Genomic DNA, 25769 nt, shown 5'->3' on the forward strand with positions numbered 1-25769 from the left:
AGCGTAGATGTGACTAGGTCAGAGGAAGAAGAGAGTATGCAATGAACACACACAGCAGAACCTAAACAACCTAATATTAAAACTTAGCACAAACATGGAGGTTTAGCAATACCATAAGAGTATTCAAGGAAGGGCTGCCCAAACCGAGACTCAAACTTTGTTAAACAAGATGGGCCCCCAAGGATATTCGGGTAGGATGGTGTGTAACCACACAGCACACTCAAAGGTAGTACCTGCCAACATTGGTAAATGTAAAGCCCCAGGAGACATTTCAGACATGAATGAAAAGACAAGCTCCCCACAATCCCCTCTCCTCGGAGAGCTCGGAAGCCACATGACCGCTCCACCCATAGTCAGGCCAACCTAGACATAAAAACAGTATACCAATTCCTGGGTGCATGCAGATAGGAAGTTATGAGTGTAGCAGAGGACTGATAATAGTTGAAGACAATTTAAATGTCAGATACTATCATTTGACATCTGTGGTGTAATGTCTGGCAAAATCATCAAGCTAGTGTCTGATGGGAAAGCTACTGAACATTCCTAGTCTTTGGACGATCGAGCAGATGCCGCATCTTTGAGCCATTAGTGGGATCCGTTATCTGTTCTGCTTCCCAGACAACGTGCTGCCGCTCTCTGATGATTTGCTCCAAGTTTTGAACTGCGATCTGTTTAGGTGAAGGTCTTTTTCCCTGCCGCCGACGTGATCCAAGTGTGTTCCCAACATTACTCTGCTCTGCTTCCCTGCCTCTCAGTCAAGGACCTGAAAATTGCCTGGAGGCCTCTAGCCAATCCCAGTTATCTTGCGGCGTATTGAAGAACCATGCCTTGACGCCAGCCACCACACACAGTCTCGTAGGGGCGAGCAAGGAGTATTGGATATCTAGCTGTTGTATTTGCTGCTTCACTGCTAGAAAGGAGTTGCTTTGGCATTGTACCCCTAGGATATAATCCGGCAAAAACATCACATGCTTTCTCAAGTCTGACCTATTGTATCATCTGTGTTTCACATAGTATTGAGTCTGTCGCGGAAGTGTAGGACCTTGAAAATGAGCAGTCAGGGGCTTAAGCACGGTGTGGGTCTCCTTGAGGGAATGCAATGTTCCCTTTCAATAGTGAAGTATGATGACTGGGAGGATGCCGGTAGTAGCTCTCTGAGCCACTGCTCAGTAAATGCCACTGCATCCTGGCCTTCCGCCCACTCTGGAAGGCCAATTAGGCAAACGTTGTTGTGCCTCAAGCGCCCCTCTGCATCCTCCACTCTGTTCTCCTGGTGACGACTTATTGCTTTACAGACCTACAACAGTTTTTCCACTGCCAGGCTGTATCAACAATAGAGTTTGCTCTGTTGCTGCTACTCTGTCTTACCGCTTTCTGTGGTCCGCGTGAAGCAGTGTGAGGTCTGCTGCCACACCATCCATTTTAGATTCCAATGAGACCCGGGCGTTCAGTAGCGTCCAGCACGGTGTTAAATCTGTCCCCAGGAGGGGGGTCTAATCTGGGAGTCCAGTTGTTCTGGTTCCACTATTGAAGAAGAGACTGAGCATGTTCTAGCTTGAACGCTGCAGGTGTGACCCATTCTTATGTCACCCGTGGTGCACTAGCCTCCATGAACGCGTACACTTTTTTCACACTGACAACGTGGACAATGAAGCTTACAGTCGGATGGATTAGAACATAATTACCACTACGCACCAGATTTTTGTGTTTCAGTACCGTTCCTAATGCTCTGAGCTGTGCAGGTGTCGATGCAAGAAATTACAGTATCCAGGGGATCGTGCCATTGTATGCAAATGAGAACTCAGCGCTGTGAAGGCAGTTTCATTCAGAGGTGTACAGCACGGTGTACAGTGAGGGGAAGTATTTACCATGCAGTAGATGCTGTGTGAAAACGAGTGTTGATCCACTAAGGGAGATCCTTCCGATGTCTACTCTCCGGTGGGTCCCTCAGTATGAGAGCGAGATGTAGGCCCTCACCTGCCGGATCGCTCCCTGAGGTCCCCGTCGGAAGCTGCAAGTGCCACAACATCTACTTACAGGGCCTCAGAATTGTGATCTGCAGCTCCACCTATCTGGCAGCCAGCCCTGACAAGTGCACTAGGTGTGGCTGCAGAGTCTGCTCAATCCCTGGCAGCACGTTCTGTAGATCCAGAGCCGTCGAGGAAGGGGGCCGCCCTCCAGGCAGAGGCCAACCTCTGTTCTCGTCCAGGCTGCAACCACGGGCTGCAGTATCGCCGCATAGCCGCTCTCCTCCAATCAGTGCAAATGGTACACGGGGAATCAGGTCCGACAAATTCACACTAGCTGAGGTACTCTTTCCTATACCCCTGAGATTGGATGGTGGAGTTTGACCTGCAGGATGCTTATTTTCATATCCTGTTCTGCAGGCCCCAATGCGCTACCTTTTGGGTTCACAGTGGGCCAGGAGCATTCGCAGTTATCAATGTTTCCTTTTGGCCTCACCAGTGCCCTTCTGGTGTTCACGAAAGTGAAGGCAGTGGTCGCAGAACACCTTCTGAAATGGGGGTACTAGTCTTTCCCTACCTCAGCGACTGGCTGAGGGCTAGCCACAGGCAGTTGTCAACTACCTTCATACAATGGTGATCCTCCTAATAGTGTTGGGGTATCAACATATCAAAGTTACACCGGACTTCTTCTAAGGGCCCCCTTTGATCGAAGCCATTCTGGATATGGTACGGTTTCATGCCTTCCTCCTGAGCGGAGGATCCACGACATTCATTCTATTATCCCAGTATTTCAGCCTCTGTCTCATATCTTAATGCGGAAAGTCTTTGGCTGCTGAAAATGCTGACCTCCTGCATTTTGCTGGTGAAAATGACAACTGGAATATGCATGATATGCTGCATGTGCACCTGGAGTCCCATGGGAATCTGTTAGATTGTATCCACATTTCAGAGGAGACTGCTAAAGATCTTCAGTGTTGGCTGCTGTACGGCAGTTTTGTCAGTGGCAGACCTCTCTTCTCACTCCAGCCAGATCAGACAGTGGTGACTGCATCGCTTCTGAATTGCGGAAGCCATCTCGGAGCGCCTTGAGACATCTTGTCTCAGGCGGAAGCTTGACTCCACCTCAGTTTGTTGGAGTTGAGAGCAATTTATTTTGATGATAAAAGCTAGTGCAGGTGCTTACGTCCACTCCACTGCCATGTGGAGGTGACTTGACGGCCAGGGAATTTCTCTGGTGGTAAACCACCTGGTGGGATAGCTAAACTTCAGGCCATACAAACTGAGCCGCCAACGCCTAGCGGCTGACTAATGGCAGTTGCACCCGGAGGAAATGGATCCAATCATTTCTTTCTGGCCGAGGTTTTCAGGTCAGGCAGGGCGACTGCTACTCCGAGTGAGTTGCCATGGACCAGGGGGTTCCGCAGGGCTCATCCCTGAGTCCAACCCTTTTTAATTTGTATGTTGCCCCGGTTGCTACCATAATGGAGGTTCACGGCCTGAGCATGGTGTCGTACGCCGACGACACACAGCTGGTCATCTCCCTCTCGCGAGCACAAAGTCTCGCGGCGGACATCTTCAGAGCATGCATGCAAGATCTTGCTGCCTGGATGTCTGCCAATTGCCTTAAACTCAACGGAGGCAAGACTGAGGTGCTGGTGGTGGGGGGAGACCAAGCAGCTTGGACGTCGGCTTGGTGACCTCCTTGCCTGGGACTAGCACCAATTCCCTGCCAGGAGGCGAGGAATTTGGGTGTTTGGTTCGACTCTAAGCTGACTTTTGGACCCCAGGTGAACCGGGTAGTTGGTGCCTGTTTCGGGATTCTTAAGAGCCTTAGGAAGGTCTTGGAGCTTCTGCCAATCAAAGCCCGTCAAACTCTAGTACATGCACTAGTCACGTCCAAGATAGAGCATCTGTGGACTCTTGAGAAGAACCTGAGCCGCCTGCAGGTCCTGCAGAACGCTGCGGCGCGACTGGTTCTCAAATTACCCAGAAGAGCATCATCTAAAGCTGCGATCCAGACCCTACACTGGCTTCCGGTGAGAAGCAGGGTGGAATTCAAAGCACTATGCACATGCCACCGGATTGTTAACGGCAGGGCTCCTCTCCCTCTGCAGGGCCTGTTAACACAATACGAGATCTTCTGGCTCGGGGCGCCTATCCATTCCTAAGGTATCTAAAGTACGGATGGGCGGCAGATCCTTTAGGTATCTGGCGGCCTCAAGCTGGAACAAACTTCCCGTGACACTGCGCCTGGAACCTTCAGAGCGCACCTTTAGAGCCAAGTTAAAAACCTTCCTATTTGCCCGGTAGTTGGGTCCCTGTCCCGGTACTTTCCTGGTAGCACTTGCTTTTCAGCGCGGGGACACGCCGCGGTGCGTCACCAAGCGCTCTATAAGACCCCCTATTATTATTATTATTAGGTGGCACACAGCGTCTTTTATCAGTGGGGAAAACCCTTGCTTCACCTTCTTGCCATGCTTTGAACACTCAGTGTTGAAACATTTGCAAGTTAGAGTTCCCAGGGAGGCTCTCTAGGAGACGCATTCCACCTACAGTGAAGCTTTGGACTCCTGCCGGCCTTCCTGCTGCTGCTTTTCATTCCCTGAGTTCTGTAGATGATCAGGAACGACTGAGCCCAGGTCACTCTAGTGGCACTGGATTAGGTCAGTAGAGTCTGGGCATGAAAACTTTCTTCCGACAAAGCTGCCTCTTGGGAGATCTTTCGCAGCAGCAGGGCCTTGTGCCCCACTGAGGCCTGTGCAATCTGTATCTCCATGCGTGGAGATTGAGCGGACGCACTGGACTGCACTTGACATTGGGCACTGGGAAGGGATGTTTATCAGCTCTTGTTTTTTTTGTCGGCGATGAACCATTATTTCTTTAAATCACCTAATGTATGAGATTGTTTTTAAAGGTTTGAAATACTTTTTTCTGCCAAAATCCTTTGTATTGCCACAGTGGGACTTTAATTTAGTCTTCACTTTCTTGATGTGCACCCATTTTTAGTACCTGCACTATTTCCATTAGGGCTTCTAATGTTAATTGTCTTTCTCATCCCAGTAATATTGACTAGCTGTGAGAGCAGCTCCTTCCGTCAACCCACAGTATAGAGCATTTTTCCTACATAAGCTGGTGTTGAAGACCTGATCTTCCTTTCTGCCGAAAGTGGCCTCTCCATTTCATGTCAGACAGGCCATCACCTCTATGGTTTTCTTTGCTTCACCTCTTCCTTCTACGGAAGACCCGAGACTCCTTCGTTTAGACCCTAAGAGAGCACTAAGCTTTTATATAAATCGCAACAAAGGACATTGAGTGAACAATCAGCTTTTTATTGTATTCTCTGGCAAAAAGGGCTAGGCAGTGCAAAAAGTCCTCTTTCAATAAGGATTGTTCTCTGCTTTAAGATCTGCTACACACTGGCTAAGAAGCAGCATCCAGTAGGCTTATGGGCTCTTTTCACCAGAGCCAAAGTTTTTACCACTGTCCTGGCACATGGAATGCCTTCCCTGGATATTTGTCATGCGGCTACGTAGTCTTCAATACAGATTTTCACGACTCAGTTCTGCTTCAAGTCAGGCCTTGAGAAAGGTGTTTTACTTGCTTGGTGTTACAATACTCTTTGGTTTGAGCTATTTCACAGACTCACCACCTGGAGAGGGATTGCTAGGTGTTTATTCACAAAGTGAGGAATCTGCAGTTGGATATCCTTCTGAAGAACCAAATTGCTTACCTTTTAGTTACTTTATTTCTGGTGGGTGCTCTGTCTAATCCCAGATTCCTTAATGATCCTTCATTCATCCTCGTTTTGCCACTTGCTGATAGGCTCTGCATCTGAGGTCGCAGACAGCTTAAGAAGCCAATTGACCGGCAGCACTTATGTATAGGAATTACATGCGGCTCAGTCTATAAATTCTGGGGCAAATGACATTGGTGCAGAGCCACACGACTCCACCCACCAGCGTACAGTAGTACTTCTTTGAAGTTTGTGAATCCAGTCTAGTGCCTTGTCAATATTCACAAAGAGAATAATCCACAGCTAGATTGAGCATCCACCAGAAAGATTGTTACCAAAGGTAAGTAACTTGTTCTTCATTTTTATTTTGATTGCCTTGATTATGAATAATATAAAGCCAAGCATTTTGATATGTATAACTGCTACTGTAACAATATTTTCAATTTGATGTGGCAACATTTCAACTGGCCAGAGAATAGAGCTCATGATTGGCCAGTCTAACCCCTCTCCTGCACATAGCCTCAAAACACTTGGACATGTTTGTATAAAGTGCTGTAGCTGTATTGACATTAAAAATGAAAACATTAATTTGACCTTTTTTCTTTTTTTTAAGTTCCCTTAAATTGCTAGAGCGAAAATGGGTCGGTCCAACTCGAGATCGCATTCTTCAAGGTCGAAGTCCAGATCACGCTCCAGTTCAAGATCACGGTCAAGATCGCATTCTAGGAAAAAACGATACAGGTGACATAATCCACTAGCATTAGTGACTGAATAGTTTTTTACGTGCCATTTTTTTATTTTTTTTATTTCTCTGGTTAAAAGTTATTTAGCACTAGGAACAAAGTATGGTGTAAAGATATTGTGAAGCAAACTGTCTTTTCCAATAATAATGGCATTCATTGCTGCTCCTTTTTGTATCCTAATCATTGATTCGTTTAGAGGGCCTACCAATGAATGTCTACACATACATTTATTTTGATCAGATAGCCGTGATTTGCCGAAGTCAACCTGAAACCAACAACGTGGAGAGCAAATCTGAAACCATTTATAACTTTATGCACTTATTCAGCGTAGCATTCTGCTTTACTTACATCTGTAGGTAGATCACTTTTGTACATTTTTGCATGACTGTTTTCCGGTTTGAAACATTTTGTTTGTAGAACTCTTGGCAATGCATTTCCTCTGTTCTATAGGTAAATAATACCACAACTTAAACTTTTCCAAATACTTTCCTCACAGATTCTGTGACTCAAATCACTACTTTGTTACAACTGCTCCTATGATTTGATGTCAGTAAGCTAATCCTGCTGATAAAAGTGGTAGGAAGTGAGGAACAAAAACTTGCATTGTCTACATCTGCAAAAGCACGTTCTGGAACATGTTTAACTGGTTTTCACATAGATTTCCATGCTTGAATAATTCTGTTTTGTCAGGCTCGGAATACTTGGTATTTTGGCATAGCAGAAAACAATATGAGAATGCCTTCCGACAAAAAACAGTAATGTGTTCTTTAGGTTTAAAGTATTTTATTAAGGTATAAAAAACATGGGGAAGGGAATAGGAGGTCAAGCGAACATACAGTACAAAAAGCGAGATGTCGCAGCGGTTCAGAAGGAAAGTAGGGAGACAGGAAGCCCCAGAGGGTAACAAGGCATAAGTCTTAAGGCAATAAGGCATCGCGAATGACCCCCCAGGAGACCCCCATTCTCTTAGCAAGGCCGAGCTGAAATAGCGTCCCGCAACACAGTAAAAAAACACACCATCCCTCCAGCCCCCCAACCCCGGAAAATTAGGAGAAAGAGAAGCAAAGGAAGAAAAGGAAGAAAACAATACCCCAACATCCCCGTCCGAAGGTCAGCATTAGAAGCATATAACCCCGCCCCCCACCCCCCGCCCCAAACCCCTGACCCCGCACATTCACTCCGCTGGAGCCGCCGGCGGCGTCAGCCTAAGAAGTCGCAGGTACCGTGGGCATGTGAGCTTGCGGAATTCCGTGGATAGCAGTGCCAAAAAGGGGTGCCAGAGTTCTTCAAACTGGTCAACATTCCCAGCCACCGTCAGCGACATCTTCTCCATGCCCAGTACCTGCCAGAGCCTGTGTAACCAACCAGTGACAGAGGGGGCAGTGGGAGTACGCCAGAGTACCAGGATGTTTTGAACCGCGGAGCCCAGCGCAATCGCAATCTGCCTACCCCTGCGGGACTTCAGCGGGTACATCAGGTCATTGGGGAGGCCTAGCAAGACATACGCAGGGAAGCGCGGGAGCTCAATCTCAAAATGCCTGTCCACCTCATCCAAGACCTCTTTCCAATAGGCCGACAGCACCGGGCACTCCCAGAGAATGTGCGTGAGGGTACCCTCCTGTCCGCAGCCGCGCCAGCAACCTCTATCGCCGATTTTGCGCATCTCGTAAAGCCGCTCCGGGGTGTAATACCAATAGGTGGACACCTTAGTAAAGGTCTCCGTCAGCCCAGTGTGGTACGCCGAGTGCCTCGCCCGATACGCAATCCTGTCCCACTCTTGGTGGCTCAAGGTCCTGCCCAATTCCCTGTGCCAGCGCTCCCTCCCTGGGTTATGGTAATGAAACGGCGGGGGTTGGAGAAACTTGTACAAGTCGGCGATGAGCTTGGCATCCGAGGTCCGGATAACCAGCCAACGCTCATAGGGCGTAATCGGGCGGGCAGCGACGTCGCGCACTGGGGGTTGTAGAGCCCAGTGGCGGACTTGCATATAACGCAGTCTGTCCCCCTCCGTCAGGCCAAACTCCTGTCGGAGCTGCTGGAAGGGGAGTACGCCCTCCGGCCCGTAGATCTGGAAAAGCGCCCTGCAGCCCGCGCTCACCCAGTGGGAAAAGGCTCCCGGTTCCAGGCCCGGAGTGAAGTCCGGATTGCCAGCAATGGGGGTGAACGGCGATGGAAAAGTGGTGAGCTCGCGAAGCTCGCACACCGCGTCCCACGCTCTCAGCGGAACCCGGGTGATAAAAGAGGCGTAGAGGTTTGGCGGGCGGTGAGTGCGCCGCAGGAACGGGACTTCCTGGAGCGTACGGCCCGCAACTGCCTGGTCTTGAAAGAGCCAGTGCTTGTCCGACTCCCACCGGCTCCACTCCACCAGATACCGAAGTTGTGCCGCCTGGAAGTACTTCCGGAGGTCCGGGACCCCGAGACCCCCCGCCTCCGGGGCAAGCATGGAGAGGACCCGCTTCATCCGAGGCTTACGGCCCTGCCACACAAAGCGGGAGATGTCTGCCTGCGCCTGTCGTATCCAACCTACAGGGGGCTGGAGAGGTAGGGCGCGAAAAAGATACAGGATCTGAGGCAGTATCGTCATCTTCACCGCTACGATACGGCCCAGCCACGAGAGCAGGCCCTTGTTCCATCGACCGAGTTCCTCTTTGATCTTTTTGCCCAGAGAGGAATAGTTAGCAGCGACCATTGCAGGCAGGGAAGGCGCAAGCAAAATCCCCAGGTAAGGCACCGTGGAGGAGGACCATTGCAGAGGAAAAAGACGCTGGAGGTCCCGCCTGGTGTCAACAGAGAGGGACACGTCCAGGGCGGCCGACTTAGACATATTCATTTTGAAGCCTTCCACACGGGCAAAGGAATTCAGTTCCTGGACGCAGGCAGGAAGCGACCGCCTAGGGTCATCTAGGGTCAGCAAGACATCGTCCGCATACAGGCTGACAGTATGCGTGTATTGCCCCATCCTCACTCCGATAGCGTCCGGGTTATCGCGAATCCTCTGGGCAAACGGCTCCATATAGAGGGCAAACAGGAGCGGTGAAAGGGGGCAACCCTGTCTCGTGCCACGCTCAATGGCAAAGCTGCCGGAGCTGTGTCCGTTTACACGCACCGATGCTGACAGTCTCTTATAGCAATTAAAGATCATAGTGCGGAACTTCTCGCCGATCCCCAGTTTCCCAAGAACCAGCTCGAGGTACGGCCAATGAACCCTATCAAAGGCCTTCTCCGCGTCTACTGATAGCAGCATCCGCTCCCCCGGGACGCGTGAGGCCTTTTCTAGCACGTGCGTCACCCTCTTGGTGTTGTCGACCGTCTGCCTACCGGGTACAAAGCCGGTCTGGTCCGCCTCCACCAAACCTGGTAGATGTAGACCCAGTCTGGCCGCCAAGATCCCCGTGTACAGCTTGAGGTCCACATTTAGAAGCGAGATGGGCCGATACGATCCGCATAGAGTCCGGTCTTTCCCCGGTTTCGGGATAACCGACACAGTCGCCGAAAGAAGGTCTGGCGGGATGGCTCCCGGTTCGGAGAAGGAGTTGAATAAACGAGCTAGGAGAGGCGCGACAGTGGGACAGAAGGTCTTGTAAAACAAGGCCGTATAGCCGTCCGGGCCCGGGGCCTTGCCGTGTTTCAGCCGTGCAATAGCGGAGATGACTTCCTCCACGTGAATATCCCTCTCCAGGTGGGTCGCCTGGGCGGGGTCCAAGGCCGGGAGGGTCACTGATTCCAGATAGGCCTCAGCCTCTCCCGGTGGGGAGGGCTCTGCAGCGTACAGCGCCTCGTAAAAGGCACGGAAGGAGTCCGCCACCTCCGCGTCACTGTAAACCGGGACCCCATCTGCTCCCACTAGCTCCTTCACGACGTTGCGTTGCTGCGCAGCCCTGAGCCGGTGGGCCAGGAGCTTACCACACCTATCTCTGCCGGTGTAAAAGGCATGTTTCAGGCGCAACGCCGCACACTCCGCCCGGTCCAGGTCCAACGCAGAGAGAAGTTTCCGCGCCGCCTTCAGCTGCCGCCAAACACGAGGCGCCCCCGTCCGGCGGTGAACTTGCTCAAGTTCCCTGACCTGCGTCGTTAATTCCTCCCTCTTGCGTTGACGCTCCTTGTTCTCCGCCGATGAGATGGAGATAAACTCCCCTCTGATGACCGCTTTCAGAGCTGCCCACTGCGTTGCCAGGGACGTATCGGGGTTGCTGTTGTGGATCAGGTACTCTTGAATAACCTCCTCCACTCACTTCACCACCGATTTCTTATGGAGAAGTGTGTCCCGAAGCCGCCACATCCCTCTGGAGGGGGGGGCCGCCGGCCAGGCAAAAACTCCGGAAACCGGCGCATGGTCGGACAGGGACAAAACCCCGATGTCAGCCGCCGTGGCGGCGAAGCGGAGCGGGCCACTCACCAAGAGGTAATCCAACCGCGAGTAAGTGCGGTGTGCGTGGGAGAAATATGAGTAGTCCCTATCGGCGGGGTGCATGATGCGCCAGAGATCATGCAGATCCATCTCTGCGATCTGGTCCTGTACCGCTCTAGAAAGCTCCCCCGTCTGCGGAAAGCGCTGGGCCGACCTATCTAAGGTGGAGTCAAAGACCATGTTCAGGTCTCCCCCCAAGATGACGTGGCGGTCGGGCGAGGCAGTAACGTCTACCAACACAGATTCCAGGAAGCGATCCTGGTGGTCATTTGGGCTGTATACGGAACCAACCGTAAAGGCAACACCCCCCAGACGCATGCGATACACTAGGAGCCTCCCCTTCTGCTCGGCATGTTTATATAGCACCTCACCTCGGAAGGAGCTGGCTAGAAGAATGGCCACCCCTGCAGTCTTAGTCGCCGCCGAGGAAAAGAGTTGCGTGGGAAACTTGGCAGAGCGCAGCCTATGGCAATCTTTAGAGAGTAAATGGGTTTCCTGCAGGAGGCAGATATCCGCCTGCGACCCTTCTAGCAGGGAAAGAATTGCCCTACGCTTCACAGGGTTGTTCAGACCCTTAACATTAAGGGTCACTATTTTCAGGGGCGGCATCACTCCCAGGGAAGCAAAGCGCTGTGCAGCAAGCTCGGGATCAGTGGAAGGGGCGCGCGGGGCAGGGGCGCAGGGAAAGGCCAGAATCGGCTCCGCATATGTTCGGACAGGACCCCCCCAACACCAAACCAGCTTCGAAACCCCCCCAAAACCAACCCATGGCAACCCGCCAAAACCAAAAACAAGAAAAAACACCCCATAGTCTCAGTCCAGCCCAAATGGGCGAGTCTGCAGAAAACAGTCAAGTGGACGTTCAGCCACACACCTCCAACCTCACCCCCCCAACCCCCAGCCCCGACCCAGCATCGAAGAAGCTAAGAGTCTCTCCCCCCGGAGAAAAGTTAGGCCGTCTGGGCCACGCCATTAGATTCAGGCAAGTTCCTGGCCGCAGTCCTCAGGGCCTCCGCCATATCCGCCCTGATGGTAGGGGAGTCAGGGCGACTCGCTGGTGCTGACGATTGGCGCCTCCTCGATCTCCGTCGGCCTCGCCGCTCGGGGCGCCTCCATGCGGGTGTCGCCCCTTCTTCCTCTGTAGCTGTGAGTCCCAGCACCCCACAGACATCTTGTAAGGAGCGCAGCTGATGTAGCACCCCATTCCATCGGAAAATAAGACGGAAGGGGTGACCCCAGGAGTAGTTCGTCTCATGCTCTCGCAGAAAGTCTGTAGCAATGCGGAAAGACCTGCGCTTCTGCAGTGTGATGGCGGACAGGTCTTGATAGAGCGCCACGGGTCGTTCTCGGAAGGACAGCGGCTGCTTCCTGCGGGCCTCTGTCATAATGCGCTCCTTTAGGGGAAAATCCGGCAGGAATGCCAGGATATCAGGTGGGGGTGCCGATGATTGACGCTGGCGGCCCACTCTGTGTGCTCTGTCTATGCGGATCGGGAAGTCCGCTCCTTCTCCCAAGATGTCGCGGAACAGGTCCTGCAAATAGGCCACTAGGTCCGCACCCTCATCCGCGGACGGAACGCCCCGCACCCGGATATTATTCCGCCTGGATCTGTTCTCGAGGTCCTCCGAGTGGGCCTGGAGCTCGACACACTGCTCCCGTAGGCGGAGGACGTCCTGCTGGAGATTAACTATCTCCTCGTCGCGGCGCTGGGCCGCCGTTTCCACCGTGTCGACTCGTTCGCCCAGGCCTTCGATTTCTCTCCGCACTTCACGGACCTCTCCCGCCACCTCTGTCTTGAGAGTCTGAAATTCCTCTTTGAGGGAGCTGAATAAGTCCTCCATGAAGGACCTCGTGACAGGCGGTTCGCCCCCGGTGGCGTCCGTTGAGGCTCGGGAGGACCCCAGAGATGGCTGCGCCCTGTCGCGTAGTTGCTGGGCCCTGCCGAGCATGTCCGGCAAAGTGCGATCTCCCCGTGTTGCGCCTCGTCTTCCGGACATCCTGGCCTCCGCGGTAGTCAAGGCCCAGAGCCAGCCGTTGTAGACGCGCCCAGGCGCTCGTGGGCACCAGATGCGAAGTCCTCACCGAGGACAAGGGTAGTGCGTCACAGGCGACAAAATGGCGACCCGGGTCAGGGCGAGACGACCACCGGGCCAGGCAGGGCGGTCAGCAATGTCCGAGTCGGAGGCCTTCAGCCGTGTGCCCCCAGGGAGGACAGCAGATGTGTAGGTGCCAAGAGAAACCCAGGCACCCGTATGACCAGGGCGCGGGCGAGGGTCACCAGCATTAGTTCGGCAAAGACAAGATGGCGGGAGGGTAGAACCCAGGATGCCAGCCCAGACCAGCCAGTCTATGGGCGACCCTCAAATGGCCACGGGTCGGGGAAGCGCGAACCCAATGTCTCCCAGTACCATCGGCCAAGACGCCCGGCCCGGGCTCCGCTCAGACTTCACCGTTCCACTCCTCCAGGCTCGGGGTCCGCAAGGCGTCACACTCCGATACCCATGGCGGGGGAGTAGGTCGTCGTCGCATGGCAGGGGTCTGTCGTCTAGCGATGGTCCCGACCACCAGGGCGCCGGTCAGGAAGCCTCCACACTCCGCGAAGTCCGTCGAGTCCGTCCCCCGGGTTCTCCAGCTTTCAGCACTCTACTCCGCCGAGGCGCGCGGACAGCGCCGCAGTATGCTCCGCCTCCAGGCCCTTCTCCTCGGGCGACCTAGGCTCCCTTTCTCGGTTCGATCGCTGAACAAACTTTTAGGGGACTTCCCCCGGGGCAACAGAAGTCCAAGTGGTATCAAAACGTGCCCCAAGAACTCCGGCACAGTTCTCTCGCCCGCAGTGCGACCGCGGGGGGAGAGAAGCGCAGGAATCGGGGGGAGAGCTGAGCCGGGCCGGAGGAGCTACGGGAGGAAGCGTCCGCTCACCCCACCATCTTGGCCACGCCCCAGTAATGTGTTCTTTAAGGCACATTGACCTCAAAACTGCTCACAGTTGATTGATTGAGACAAATGTGCTCGGCAGTCCGCTCTCCTTGTAAAAGCCACCGTAACTCATGTTTCTGCTGCTTGTCACATGTGAGGTAGTCATTAGTCTGAGATCTGCTTTATTTCTCTTTTGCTCTCTCCAGAGTTGTTTATTTCCAAATCTTCTTATTGTCATTTTCAGTAAAAATGAACAATACAACATTGAGCACAGTTAAAAACCAAGGCATCACACACCGGGAGAATGTAAAATCTTGTTTCCCCTTGACCCTCCCCTCTCTCAGTGCGATTTTCACCAATTCTGGAAGGCTCTGTCAGGGCCCTCTGTTCTCGAACCGCAACAGTCTCTAGAGCACCACAATATTACTTCGGAAGTCATTCCAGTGTACCCAAATTCTGACCCATTTTCGAAGGCAGCCTTGGTCTTCATAGACAACCCTTTCGGCCAGCATGCAACATGTCTTATTTCCAACGTTCTAACTGAGGCACCTCTTTCATTCCCCAAATCTTGGAAATATTCATTTTTGCGATGGCCAACCCCAACGTTAACTATACACGTTCCATATGGAGCAGGTCTGTTTCCTCCCAAACATTCAGGAGAGACCATTTCGCTATCTGGGTAAGGGAGGATCCACTTACTTTGTTCAATCAATTACAGCCGCTCAAAAGCCTTGTATTTTTGGACATTCCCAAATTGTTTGGTAAAAAGGTACGCACATGGCCACAAGCCAGTCTACAATTGACACTTTTTTCCTACCCATCTTGAACAACGTAGTCAGGGAATAATACGAACGGTGAAGGATTTTTTATTGTGCTAGACAAAACCAACTCTCTAGGGGAGGTGATGCCTTCCTCCCAGTCCTCGCCTTCGATACCTCCCTGATTGTATGCCCAGCGCTCACGTAAGTTTCAGGAATCTCAGGTGTGTTCTGGAGTATTTTCTCCGATGTCAGTTACTTGTGCTGCATATATTCGTCAAGGAACCTGTCCTCTAGGGGTGAGGACTCTGAGAGTACAGTGCCCCTCGGCAGCGCCACCTTCCGTGCATCTCTGACCTGCAGATAGCAATATGTTTCTACAGGTGCTAACTGTCAGTCAGCCAGTCAAAAGTCTTTATTTCGATTAATTAAAATCATAAAAGCAGCATCAAACATACATACATACATACATACAAGTTGCAATAAAAATCCAGGATGTAGTATACAAATAGATAGGTGTGCAAAGTTTTAACAGCTGTTCCTACATATACACAATATTTACAGTTCTTGATTTGTGCATATAACGAGCTTTATAGCGCCACTAAGGAAGCTGCAATTTAAAACAATACTATATACAATAAAAATTGTGCGAGATTTTGCAAAAGTTCATATATATACACAATATTTACAATTCATGATTTGTGCAAATGTCAAACTTTGTAACACCACATTAAAGACAAATACAATTTAAAACAAAAGTGCAACTGTTGTGTTCATAATTTATCACTGAATTCCCCCTACTCCTCCTACTGTGCTTTAAAGTAAACAGGTGTTCATGCTTTTTCTATTAATCATCACTGCAGCCACCAGGAAACTTGCTGCACTAAAAATGGTATGCACACTACTCAAAAGTTGCAAGTATAGGAGGGCTGGTCTTACTTGCAAGAAGCCTGCTTCTCGTAGTATTGGGGGTAGAAACTTTTTGCGAGCCACAGAAAACTTTTCACAGAACATAATTAAATGAAGTGTATCTTGTGTGGAAAAATTATCACAGGAGCATGGTGCAGAATCTTCAGGTTTAGCCCAGTGCGGAAAGGAACCTAAAGTGAGGTGTATTAAATTAAACCTAAATCTAATCAACAGAAAACGGTGGAAAGGATTTGTAACAATCTTTAAATAAGGTTCTATTAAGGTGGACGTCTGTAAAAGATAAATACTTCTTGCACCCCTTTTTTTAAGCTCCTCTTCCTCCCTCTCTGCCTCCAGCAGTGTTCTAAAGTTGTGTTTGATCCAAACCACATTCTCTTTTTTAATTCCCTCTGGGGCTGTATATAATTCAGGTCGACCCAGTCTGACACACGCCGCTCTAACGTATGCCAGCCATGGGATTTCCTCTGCCTTCTCCAGAGCTAGGCAATCTTTGAGGATAAGATGGTTGAGGGTGATTTTCTCATTAAGCCAAGTATTTGCCCAGCAGATCAGTGGGGCTGTTTTTAGTTGATCTGTCATGTAGCCTACACCTAATTCAGAATGTATGGAAAGGGTTGGGGTTGACTGTGGAACTGACAACAAAGATCTAAGGAATCTATTTTCCACAAGTTGGATTTTGCTGACTGAGGCGTAACCCCATATAGAAGCCTCATAAGATGCAATTGCACAGCATTTGGACCTATATATTTTTAACATGGCCTCCATGGGTCTCGCTCCCAGCCTTTTAGCAAAGCTAAGGAGGGCTGCTGTAGATCTTAAGACAGCGTTACTCTTCTGTTTCTGCTGGGGGGACCAATTACCCTTTTCGTCAAATAAGACGCCTAGGTAGTAAAACACCGGTACCCAGAGTGATGTTTACCCAGGCAACTAAATGAGATGACCTTGCTGATCTTCCTGCGACCCCCGCTATCATTACGTGGGATTTGCTGGTGTTAACTTTTAGATCTAATGACTCCATAAAGGTGCCAAAATTATCCTGCAGCCTCTGTAAGCCCACCCCTGTACGGGCAATCAACATGGCATCATCCGCGTACAGGAGGACCGGGATACCCGATCCCCCTGCACGCGGAATGTCCGCCCTGACCCCAGACAGGGATTTTTCCAATCCATTAATATAGATTGTAAATAGGAGGGGTGCCAGAATACAGCCTTGTCTGACACCCCGTTTAGAGTTAAAATGGTTCGTGCACCTACCCTCCTGTGTAACCCTGACTGCTGCTGTTAAATTCTGATGTAGGTCACTTAGGAAGTTAACCAAAGGTGCCTCTATCCCCAAATCCAGGAGGATATTCCATAGTTTGGAGCGGTTCACCAGATCGAACGCTGAGGCTAAGTCCATGAACCCGAGGTATAGGTAACCCTCTTTAGCGGTAGTATATTTATTAATTAGTAGATGTAAGTTTAAGCACTGGTCAATGGTGCTTCTATGTTGCCTGAATCCATACTGGAGATTCGAGAGTACCCCCCTGTCAGACATCCAGTCTAACTGGTAGTCTTGCTGTAAGTCTATAAAGAGAACAATGTCACCCTGTTGCCATAAGTGCCCCACGCTGGAGATGCTGATTAGGTCTCACTTATCAAAGCTCGGGAGGCGTCCCAATGCAACTGTGTTCCAAAGGGGCATGGCCTGTGTGATCTTCCCCTCCAGCCCAGGGTATGAGTGGCTATGTGGCAGATGTCAACCGCTATGGCTATCGATCCTTTACGTTTCAAGCACTTGGGCAATCCATAGAGTGCCCTTGGATTACTACCCCGTTGCTCTCCAGAGTTGTTCGTCATCATTTTATTCATTCCCCCTTGTTTTCCTGGACCAGGCTCTGCTAGTCCTGCTATATTTCAACCACTCCTTTGAAGGAGAAGAAAATTCTCTTTTCAAAGCATAGACCACCTGTGCCAAAGCACATTTTTACCAATGATCCTAATTAGCAGTGCCTACTTAGTCTTTTTCCTAAACAGAAATTGGTATCTCGAGTTATTTGAGTTGGAATTTTAAGGTGCCTTCCAAAGAGGATTGTTCAAAGATAACTGTTTCATCTCTAACTGCCCACCCTGAGATAGTGTCAGAAAGTAACTGAGGATGCACACAAGATGGCACAAAAATCCACCACTTACAAAATCAATATGTTCGAGGCATGTGGGCTGCTGAATTCATATCTGTGCATAGATCGCCGCCTTGTGTTGGGTCCGGAGTCTTCGAAGTATCACGAGATAGGTGGCTCCTCCCCTGGACTACAGTGCGCCTGGGCATCCTCTCCATCCTCAGATTGTTTTTCTCCGCCATTGGGTTCGGATGTACTTTCCTTTACTCGAAGTTCGGAATCGAAAAAAAAAACTTTTCTAAAAGGCCAAAAGGCCTTCGGACTCGTCGGTATTGTTTCGCTCGGTGCCGACAGCTTTATCTACAGTTTATTCAACTCAGGACGTTGAATCGGGCCGCAGGTCTTCTCGACGCCAAGAAGACCGGTCGTCGATGGAACGAAGTCCATTCAAAAGATGCCCTCTTTGTAATTCTAAATACCCACATATAGATAAACACCCTGTATGTAACAAGTGTTTATCTCCAGAACATAATGAAACAGACTGCCTAGCCTGTGCATAATTTTGATCCAAAAAGACACTTCGGGTTCGACGGGCCGCAAGGCAAATCATGCAGAAACCAGCGCCGGAGCCCGAAAATATCTTAGACGATGAACAAGATCTCATCGAGGCTGAAGATTCAGATCAGCAGTCGGATCAAGATTCAGACCATGACTCCAACTACTATGTCGACGACGGGGCCAACTACATCGGGGCCAACTGGGAGTACAACGGCCCAAACATACACTTCTGTGGTTCCACAGGCTCGGGTCGAACAATCGCCAGAAGGCCTTAGCCAAGACCTCGAAACACATTCTATAGCCCCGGGTTACAGCTCGGCTAAGAATATTACAAAAGAGCCATCGACGTAACCCAAAGTTGTTGATATCGAAACCAAAAGTGATGGAACCAAAACCGAAACTGATCGACAACACAGTCTTCGGACCGAACTACGTTGATCCATCTGAATCGATCCCAAAGAAAGTCGTCGACAATACGGTCTTCGGACCTAACTATGTCGATCCATCGGAGACAAACACAAGGGTAGTCGAGCCAAAAGCCGGCGCACCTACATCCACTCCAAAACAAAAGGCCGTTGAACCGAAGAAATCGCCGTCGACAGTCGATAACACAAAAAAGGGACTCGATCCGAAAAAGGTTGTCGAACCGAAGCAAAGAATCGACAAACCAATGGATGTGCAACAAAAACATATTGAGCCGAAGAAAATCGACCCGAAGAAGAGCATCGAGCCGAGACAGCAAAGCATCGGTCCGAAAACACCGGTTCCGAAGATGCTACAAAGTCATAAGGGGACTATCTAGTCGACTAAAAATGACGAAACTATAAAAACATCGCCTCCAAAGAAGCTGGCTTAACCTAAAAAGACTGTTGAAACATAAAAAACTCTCGGACCGATCAAATTTGGTCTACCAATTTCCTCTAAAACTAAGGCAGTCGACCCGAAAACCGGTATCGAGCCGAAGCAATGTAAACCAAAGACATTGGCAAAACAAACAAGAACTACTGAGCAGGAGATCTTATATCAAGACCCCTCAACAGAAGAACAGTCAAAACTTTACTTTCACCCTAATTCTGGCAAAGTCACTCTCTACAAAAGAAAAATGAGACCAGAAACTGAAAAAGAGACTTGTGTCATCCCACTCAAACAGAAAAGGAACTGTGCAACCTCACCTATTCTATTTGAGCCTAGATAACAAACTATACCACACACATACTCGTATACACCCACACACTCAGATGAAGAGGTGGATTTTGAGGATAATGAGGAATGCAATTACACTGTAGACCCTGACCGAGACAGACAAGCTCAACCATGGGCAGACCCAGTACATCCTGGTGATTCTCAGCCCATTCCAGCTGCACCTGCATACCCTGCTAAGGCTTCTCCTACAGAGGATACAGCTTTTTTAATGCACTTATAGATAGGGCAGCCCTCCATCACAATGTAGAGATGCATGCAGACCCCATTGAGGAGGATTTCCTATTTGACACTTTTGCCACATCAGAAAAATCTGTCAAAACACTACCAATGTTAAAAGGGGTACTTAAACATGCCGGATGACATATTTAAAGAAACAACTAGGGCACGGGTCATTAACCCCAGAATAGAGGGGAAGTACAGGCCAGCACCAGTAGACCCCACATATATTAAGGGACAACTGCCTTTGGATTCCTTAGTGGTATCCAATGCACGTAAACGTGCAAACTCACAAACCACTGGAGAAGCTCCACCTCCTGACAAAGAATCAAAGATCTTGGAGGCCTCAGGAAAGAAGGTAGCTGCTCAAGCAGCTAATATATGGCGAATATGTAATACACAATCCCTGTTAGCTAGGTACGACAGGGCACATTATGACACCCTAGAGACACTTCTCAACATTTACCTGAACCTTGCAAGGAACAGGCTGAAGACCTAGTACAGGAGGGAAAGCTAATAACTAACACCTCCATTAAATGTGCCCTAGACGTTGCAGAAACAGCGGCTAGATCAATTAACACCAGTGTTATGCTCAGGAGACATGCTTGGCTTCGCATCTCAGGTTTCAAAAACGAAGTCCAGTCTACTTTATTAAATCGGCCAGTAAATCCTGACTATTTGTTTGGTCCAGCTGTAGATACAATCCTAGACAAAATGAAAAAGGACACTGAAACAGCTAAGTCTATGGGAGCCTTACAATCCCAACAGCATAGAGGATCCTTTCGTCGCTCTAATTACAGAGGTGCTGCAAAAGGTAGCTCATCACAGCAAACCTCAGTCTACAAAGCAAATACGCAAACCACCTACTATAAAAACAATAGAGGTGGATACCGCGGCAATAACAAAGGCAGAGGACGAGCGAATAATACCACCAGGTCCTCTACAACACAAAACAGTGACTTCTTAGCGCTACCCCCAGACCATCCAACAACGGTCGGGGACGATTACAGCAGTTCCTAACAGTCTGGCAAAACATCACTACAGACAAGTGGATAAGACAAATTATCCAGGATGGCTATTGCCTAGAGCTAACCTCCACACCACCCAACATACCACCAAGACACCGTCCTATGTCTGCAGAACACCTAAACGTATTGCAGCAAGAAGTCATCAGCATGCTGCAAAGAGGGGCCATAGAACTAGTACCATTAGAACATCAGGGTACAGGGGTATACTCACTATACTTCCTCAGCCCCAAAAAGGATGGGTCTCTCAGACCCATATTGGACATCAGGCCCCTAAATCAATACATTTTAACAGAGCATTTCCATATGCTGACTCTACAACAAGTCTTACCACTGTTGCTACACGGAGACTTCCTCACAACTTTGGACCTCAAAGATGCATACTTCCATATACCAATACATCCTGCTCACAGGAAGTATCTACGGTTTACAATACAAAATCAACATTACCAATTCAAAGTCCTTCCATTTGGTGTAACAGCCCCAAGGATGTTCACAAAATGCCTAGTGACAGTAGCTGCACATTTAAGAAGACAACATATTCACGTCTATCCGTACCTGGACGACTGGCTAATACAAGCAAAGTCAGCCCAGCAATGTGCCAGCCACATGTCAAAGACCATTCACCTCCTGCACAGTCTAGGCTTCACGTTGAACTACCCAAAATCTCATCTCCAGCCGTCCCATGTACAGCAGTACCTGGGCGCAACAATAAATACTCTGGAGGCAAAAGCATACCCAAACACTGCAAGGATAAACAGTATGGAACTGCTCATCCAAAAGTTCAAGTCCCAACACTCGCTCTTTGCCTAAGTGTTTATGCAACTCATAGGCATGATGGCTTCGTGCATCTTCATAGTCCCTCACGCAAGACTGCACATGCGTCCGCTACAACAGTGCTTAGCACAGCAGTGGAACCAGGCTCAAGGCCAATTAAAAGACCTAGTGTTGGTGACCAGTCGTGCATACAACTCTCTGCGTTGGTGGAATCCACAAAACCTTTGCAAGGGACGACTGTTCCAGGAGCCTGTACCACAGATGGTGTTGACAACAGACGCATCCCTGACAGGATGGGGAGCCCATGTCCTTCAGTACACAGTGCAGGGCCTATGGACGACACAACAAAAAAAATGCACATCATCTTGTTAAAGATAATGGCAATTTTCTTCTCAATGAAAGCGTCCAAAGTACATTTATGCAACAAAACTGTGTTGATCCGGACGGACAACATGACAGCAATGTACTACATACAGAAACAGGGTGGAACACACTCTCCACAACTATCACATCTAGCCCAAAGCATGTGGAAGTGGGCCATTCAAAGAAACATTTTTCTCATGGCGGAACACCTCCCAGGCAAGGACAACCAAATAGCGGATCTGCTCAGCAGACACAGCCAACAGATGCACGAGTGGAAGATTCATCCCACAGTGCTACAACCGTACTTCCAACAGTGGGGTCAACCAGAAATAGACCTTTTCGCCACAAAAGAAAACGCAAAATGCCAGTACTTTGCCGCCAGGTTTCCACATCCGCAGTCGCAGGGCAATGCGATATGGATGAACTGGTCAGGCAAATTTGCGTACGCTTTTCCCCCAGCACCGTTAATACCGCTAGTGGCACGCAAACTAGGTCAACACTCATTGACACTAATCCTGGTTGCTCCAACATGGGCGAGGCAACATTGGTACACAACTTTTCTAGAACTTTCCTTGGTGCCTCATCAAAGACTACGGCTAACACCCACTATTCTCACTCAGAGCCATGGAGACATACAGCACCCAGATCCGCAACAACTGAACCTTGCAATCCGGCTCCTGAAATCTTAGAGTTTGGGTACCTAAACTTACCTCCAGACTGTATGAGCATTATCAAGGAGGCAAGAAAACCTACTACAAGAGCTTGTTATGCAGCTAAGTGGAAGCGTTTTGTCATTTTCTGTAATAACCATGACATAAACCCACTAGATACTTCAACGCAAAATATCATTTGCTACCTTTTGCACCTACATCGTTGCAATCTAGCTTATTCCTCTATAAGAATACACTTGGCTGCCATTGCAGCTTATCTTCAAAACAGCCAGCATCTTTCGCTGTTTAGAGTGCCTGCAATTAAAGCATTCATGGAGGGACTCAAACGAATAATCCCCCCAAAACACCCACCTTCACCTGTCTGGAACCTAAACGTCGTTTTACCCAGACTAATGGGACCACCATTTGAACCGTTGCATTCATGTGAATTACAGTTCCTAACATGGAAGGTAGCTTTTCTTGTAGCGATTACTTCGCTTAGCAGAGTTAGTGAGCTGCAAGCCCTAACTATTCAAGAGCCATTCATCCACATACATGCAAATAGGGTAATTCTTAGAACAAACCCTAAATTTATGCCAAAGTGGTATCCCATTTTCATATAAATCAAACAATAGAACTGCCAGTGTTCTTTCCAAATCCAGTCAGTACCTGAAAGGGCTCTACACACACTAGATGTCAAAAGAGCTCTTCTATACTACATTGATAGAACTAAGGATTTTAGGAAAACTAAACAGTTGTTTGTTGCCTTATCACCACAACACAAAGGCCACCCCATTTCAAAATTTGGGTTAGCCAGATGGATAGTTAAGTGCATTCAGATATGTTATCTTAAAGCAAAACGCACTTTAACAGTTCCCCCAAGAGCGCATTCCACACGCAAACTAGGGGCATCCATGGCTTTCCTAGGAAACATTCCTCTAGAGGAAATATGTAAAGCAGCCACATGGACCACCATACATACTTTCACAAAACACTATTGTGTTGATGTACATTCCAAACAGCAAGCTGCTGTAGGACAGGCTGTTCTAAAAACTCTATTTCAGACTGCTGCAGCTGGCACAGGTAGCACCGCTAGGAGGAGAAACTGCTATACATTCTCTGCACAGATATGAATTCAGCAGCCCACATGCCTCGAACGGAATATGCTACTTACCAGTATGCATCTGTTCTAGGCATGTAGGGCTCCTGACATTCATATCGAGGTCCAAGAGACAAACAGTCAGCCGGTGTTTTATCTACCTAGTTGCGCGCTCCAACTGTTGGCTGTCAATTTATTCACCTGAGGTCACGGGATCCGTTATCACCTTCACTGTTGATGACACTGTCCCTTCTCTCCCTGCCTTGTAATTGGTGTCTTGTCTGATCCTGACAACAACTCAAGACTGCATTGTATTGCTGAAACTGCCCTTCTTGGCCTGACTCATCAGTGACTGTCTGTTGCACATCCTGTTGGTGCCTCATGGGCAGATTGTTGCATCATCGTCACCCTTGTTTGTTTTTTCGGGTTGATAGCAAATCGTACAAACAAGTCATGTTGCATTTATATTGTTATTATAGCACCCAAGAAGCAGAGTGCTGTGGCGTACTACAAATTACGTTCTACACAGAAGAACAGTGCCGAAAGGAACTGGCCATACATCAACACGCAAGAATCAGTCAGATTGAAAGCAACCACAGGAGAAGATTCGATACAAACATAGTAGCCCACCAAGAGGACCAAAAACATCTGCAGCTAGAAATAGACAAACTATTCCAGTTTTGAATAATACAACAATCAAAGAAGCCCGAGCCCCCGGCCCCCCCATTCTGCACATGCATTCTGTTTTGTCAGGAGAACACATGATTAAACTAGTCAATGTAGCAGTTTTAGATCTTGGAACATAGTGAACAGGGAAAGGCCAGATGCCCTGTGGGTGCCATGCGATTAACTGAGGCCCCGGTCATCTGTCGTCCCCACCCCATCCTCTAATTGGCATCCTTGTCAAACATGGCAGAAAAGTCATGTTATCCAGTATTGGGGTTTCTTTCATAGATTCACATGCCCGATACATTCCCTGTCGAGATGGGAGTCCCTCTGTATAATAAACAAGCAGTATTCCACAACTGCCATAGGCTACAATGGCCCTGAGCCATGCTATCATAACCTATATATACCTTTTTTCAAAAAAGGACCAAAAGCTGAAAGCAGCCAATCAGCTATTAGCACCTTCTAGAACCTTCCCAGCAGAGGCAGTTTCCCTCACATTTTCACTGCACGTCGTGTGTGAAGGGAGTCTCCCTGAGCTCTGCTCAGTTTTTGTTCTACCTTTCAGGTTTTTTCATCAAAACTCTGCTCATTATGTCTGACAAAATAGGGCTCTTTAAACCCTGCAAGACCTGTGGCAAGAAGAGGGTTCACGTTGTTGATCCTCACAAGGACTGCATCTATTGCCTCCATCCATCCCATGAGATAAATCAGTGTAAAATCTGTTGCACTTTCTCTAGCAAGACCTTGATCGACTGAGAAGGAAGATTGCTTCTGTGGTTACAATCCACCAAGCACCACAAGTTGTCTGATGTCAATAATGATCCGCTTAGATCTCTCAAAAGATCCAGGTCCGAGGAAAAAGACTCTGGAGAGGGCAAGAAACACCTTAAACCCTCTCCAGATAGCAAGGGTTCAAGTAAGGAGCAGCCTTCTACAGTCATACATCTGACCTGCAGAACTATCTTTCTTAAAGATCGGAAAGGGGGTCCATATTTTGTCAAAATGCAACAGAGTATCCCTCACAGTTGCCATACCATGATGTAGAAATTCCAGATCTTTGCCCACCACAATTGCATAGTAGGGATTTCCGGGACCTTTCAGCGAACGGCAATCACCAAGCGTGCTGCCACAAAACCATGAGCAATCAGTTTCCCTGAAGTTGGGTTGTGTAGATAAAGACCCTCCTTGCCTGGGGCCCCCAAGAGTGCCTGAAGGGGATGGGGTGAGCGTGATCTGTACGATTTCAGAAATTTGATGGAACACATGTTTCCAAAATTCACTAATTACCAACCATTCCCACCACGTTTGAAAATGTACCTCGAGGCCTGCACACTCGCCAACAGATACCGCTCGTTCCCATTATGTAGGGCATTCCGGCCATGGTGAGATGTCAGCGAAGAAGCAATTTGTAAGCACTCTCTCTATATTGGATACACACGGAGTACTTAGCCGCCCTCTGCCAAATTGCACACCAGACCCCTCATTGATCTCAATGCTTGGATCTGTTGCCCATTGTAAAATATAGCCCATCTTGGTCATATCTAGTGGGCGTTCTAGCGCTCTGTATAAACACAAAATCCCTTTCTTTTTGTCCCGCATACTCAGAATAGCCTCCAAGTGTGTCTCCATTGTACAACCCTGGAGGGTGGCAGTTT

At 49.0% G+C, this 25769-nt stretch overlaps 1 protein-coding gene across 7 annotated transcripts in view; it reads left to right on the forward strand.

The window, feature by feature from the left end:
- The window catches only part of BCLAF1 (BCL2 associated transcription factor 1), a 406790-nt gene that overhangs the window by 85339 nt on the left and 295682 nt on the right, over positions 1 to 25769 (forward strand). For all 7 annotated transcript variants that reach the window (XM_086927408.1, XM_086927409.1, XM_086927410.1 and 4 more), the window contains exon 2: positions 6314 to 6441. In XM_086927408.1, coding sequence (XP_086783534.1) covers positions 6338 to 6441 — 104 coding nt within the window. In that variant the 5' untranslated portion in view covers positions 6314 to 6337. The remainder of the gene's footprint in view (positions 1 to 6313; positions 6442 to 25769) is intronic.

This window comes from Lissotriton vulgaris, chromosome 6 (genome assembly GCF_964263255.1).
Source record: "Lissotriton vulgaris chromosome 6, aLisVul1.2, whole genome shotgun sequence".
Classification (NCBI taxonomy): domain Eukaryota; kingdom Metazoa; phylum Chordata; class Amphibia; order Caudata; family Salamandridae; genus Lissotriton; species Lissotriton vulgaris.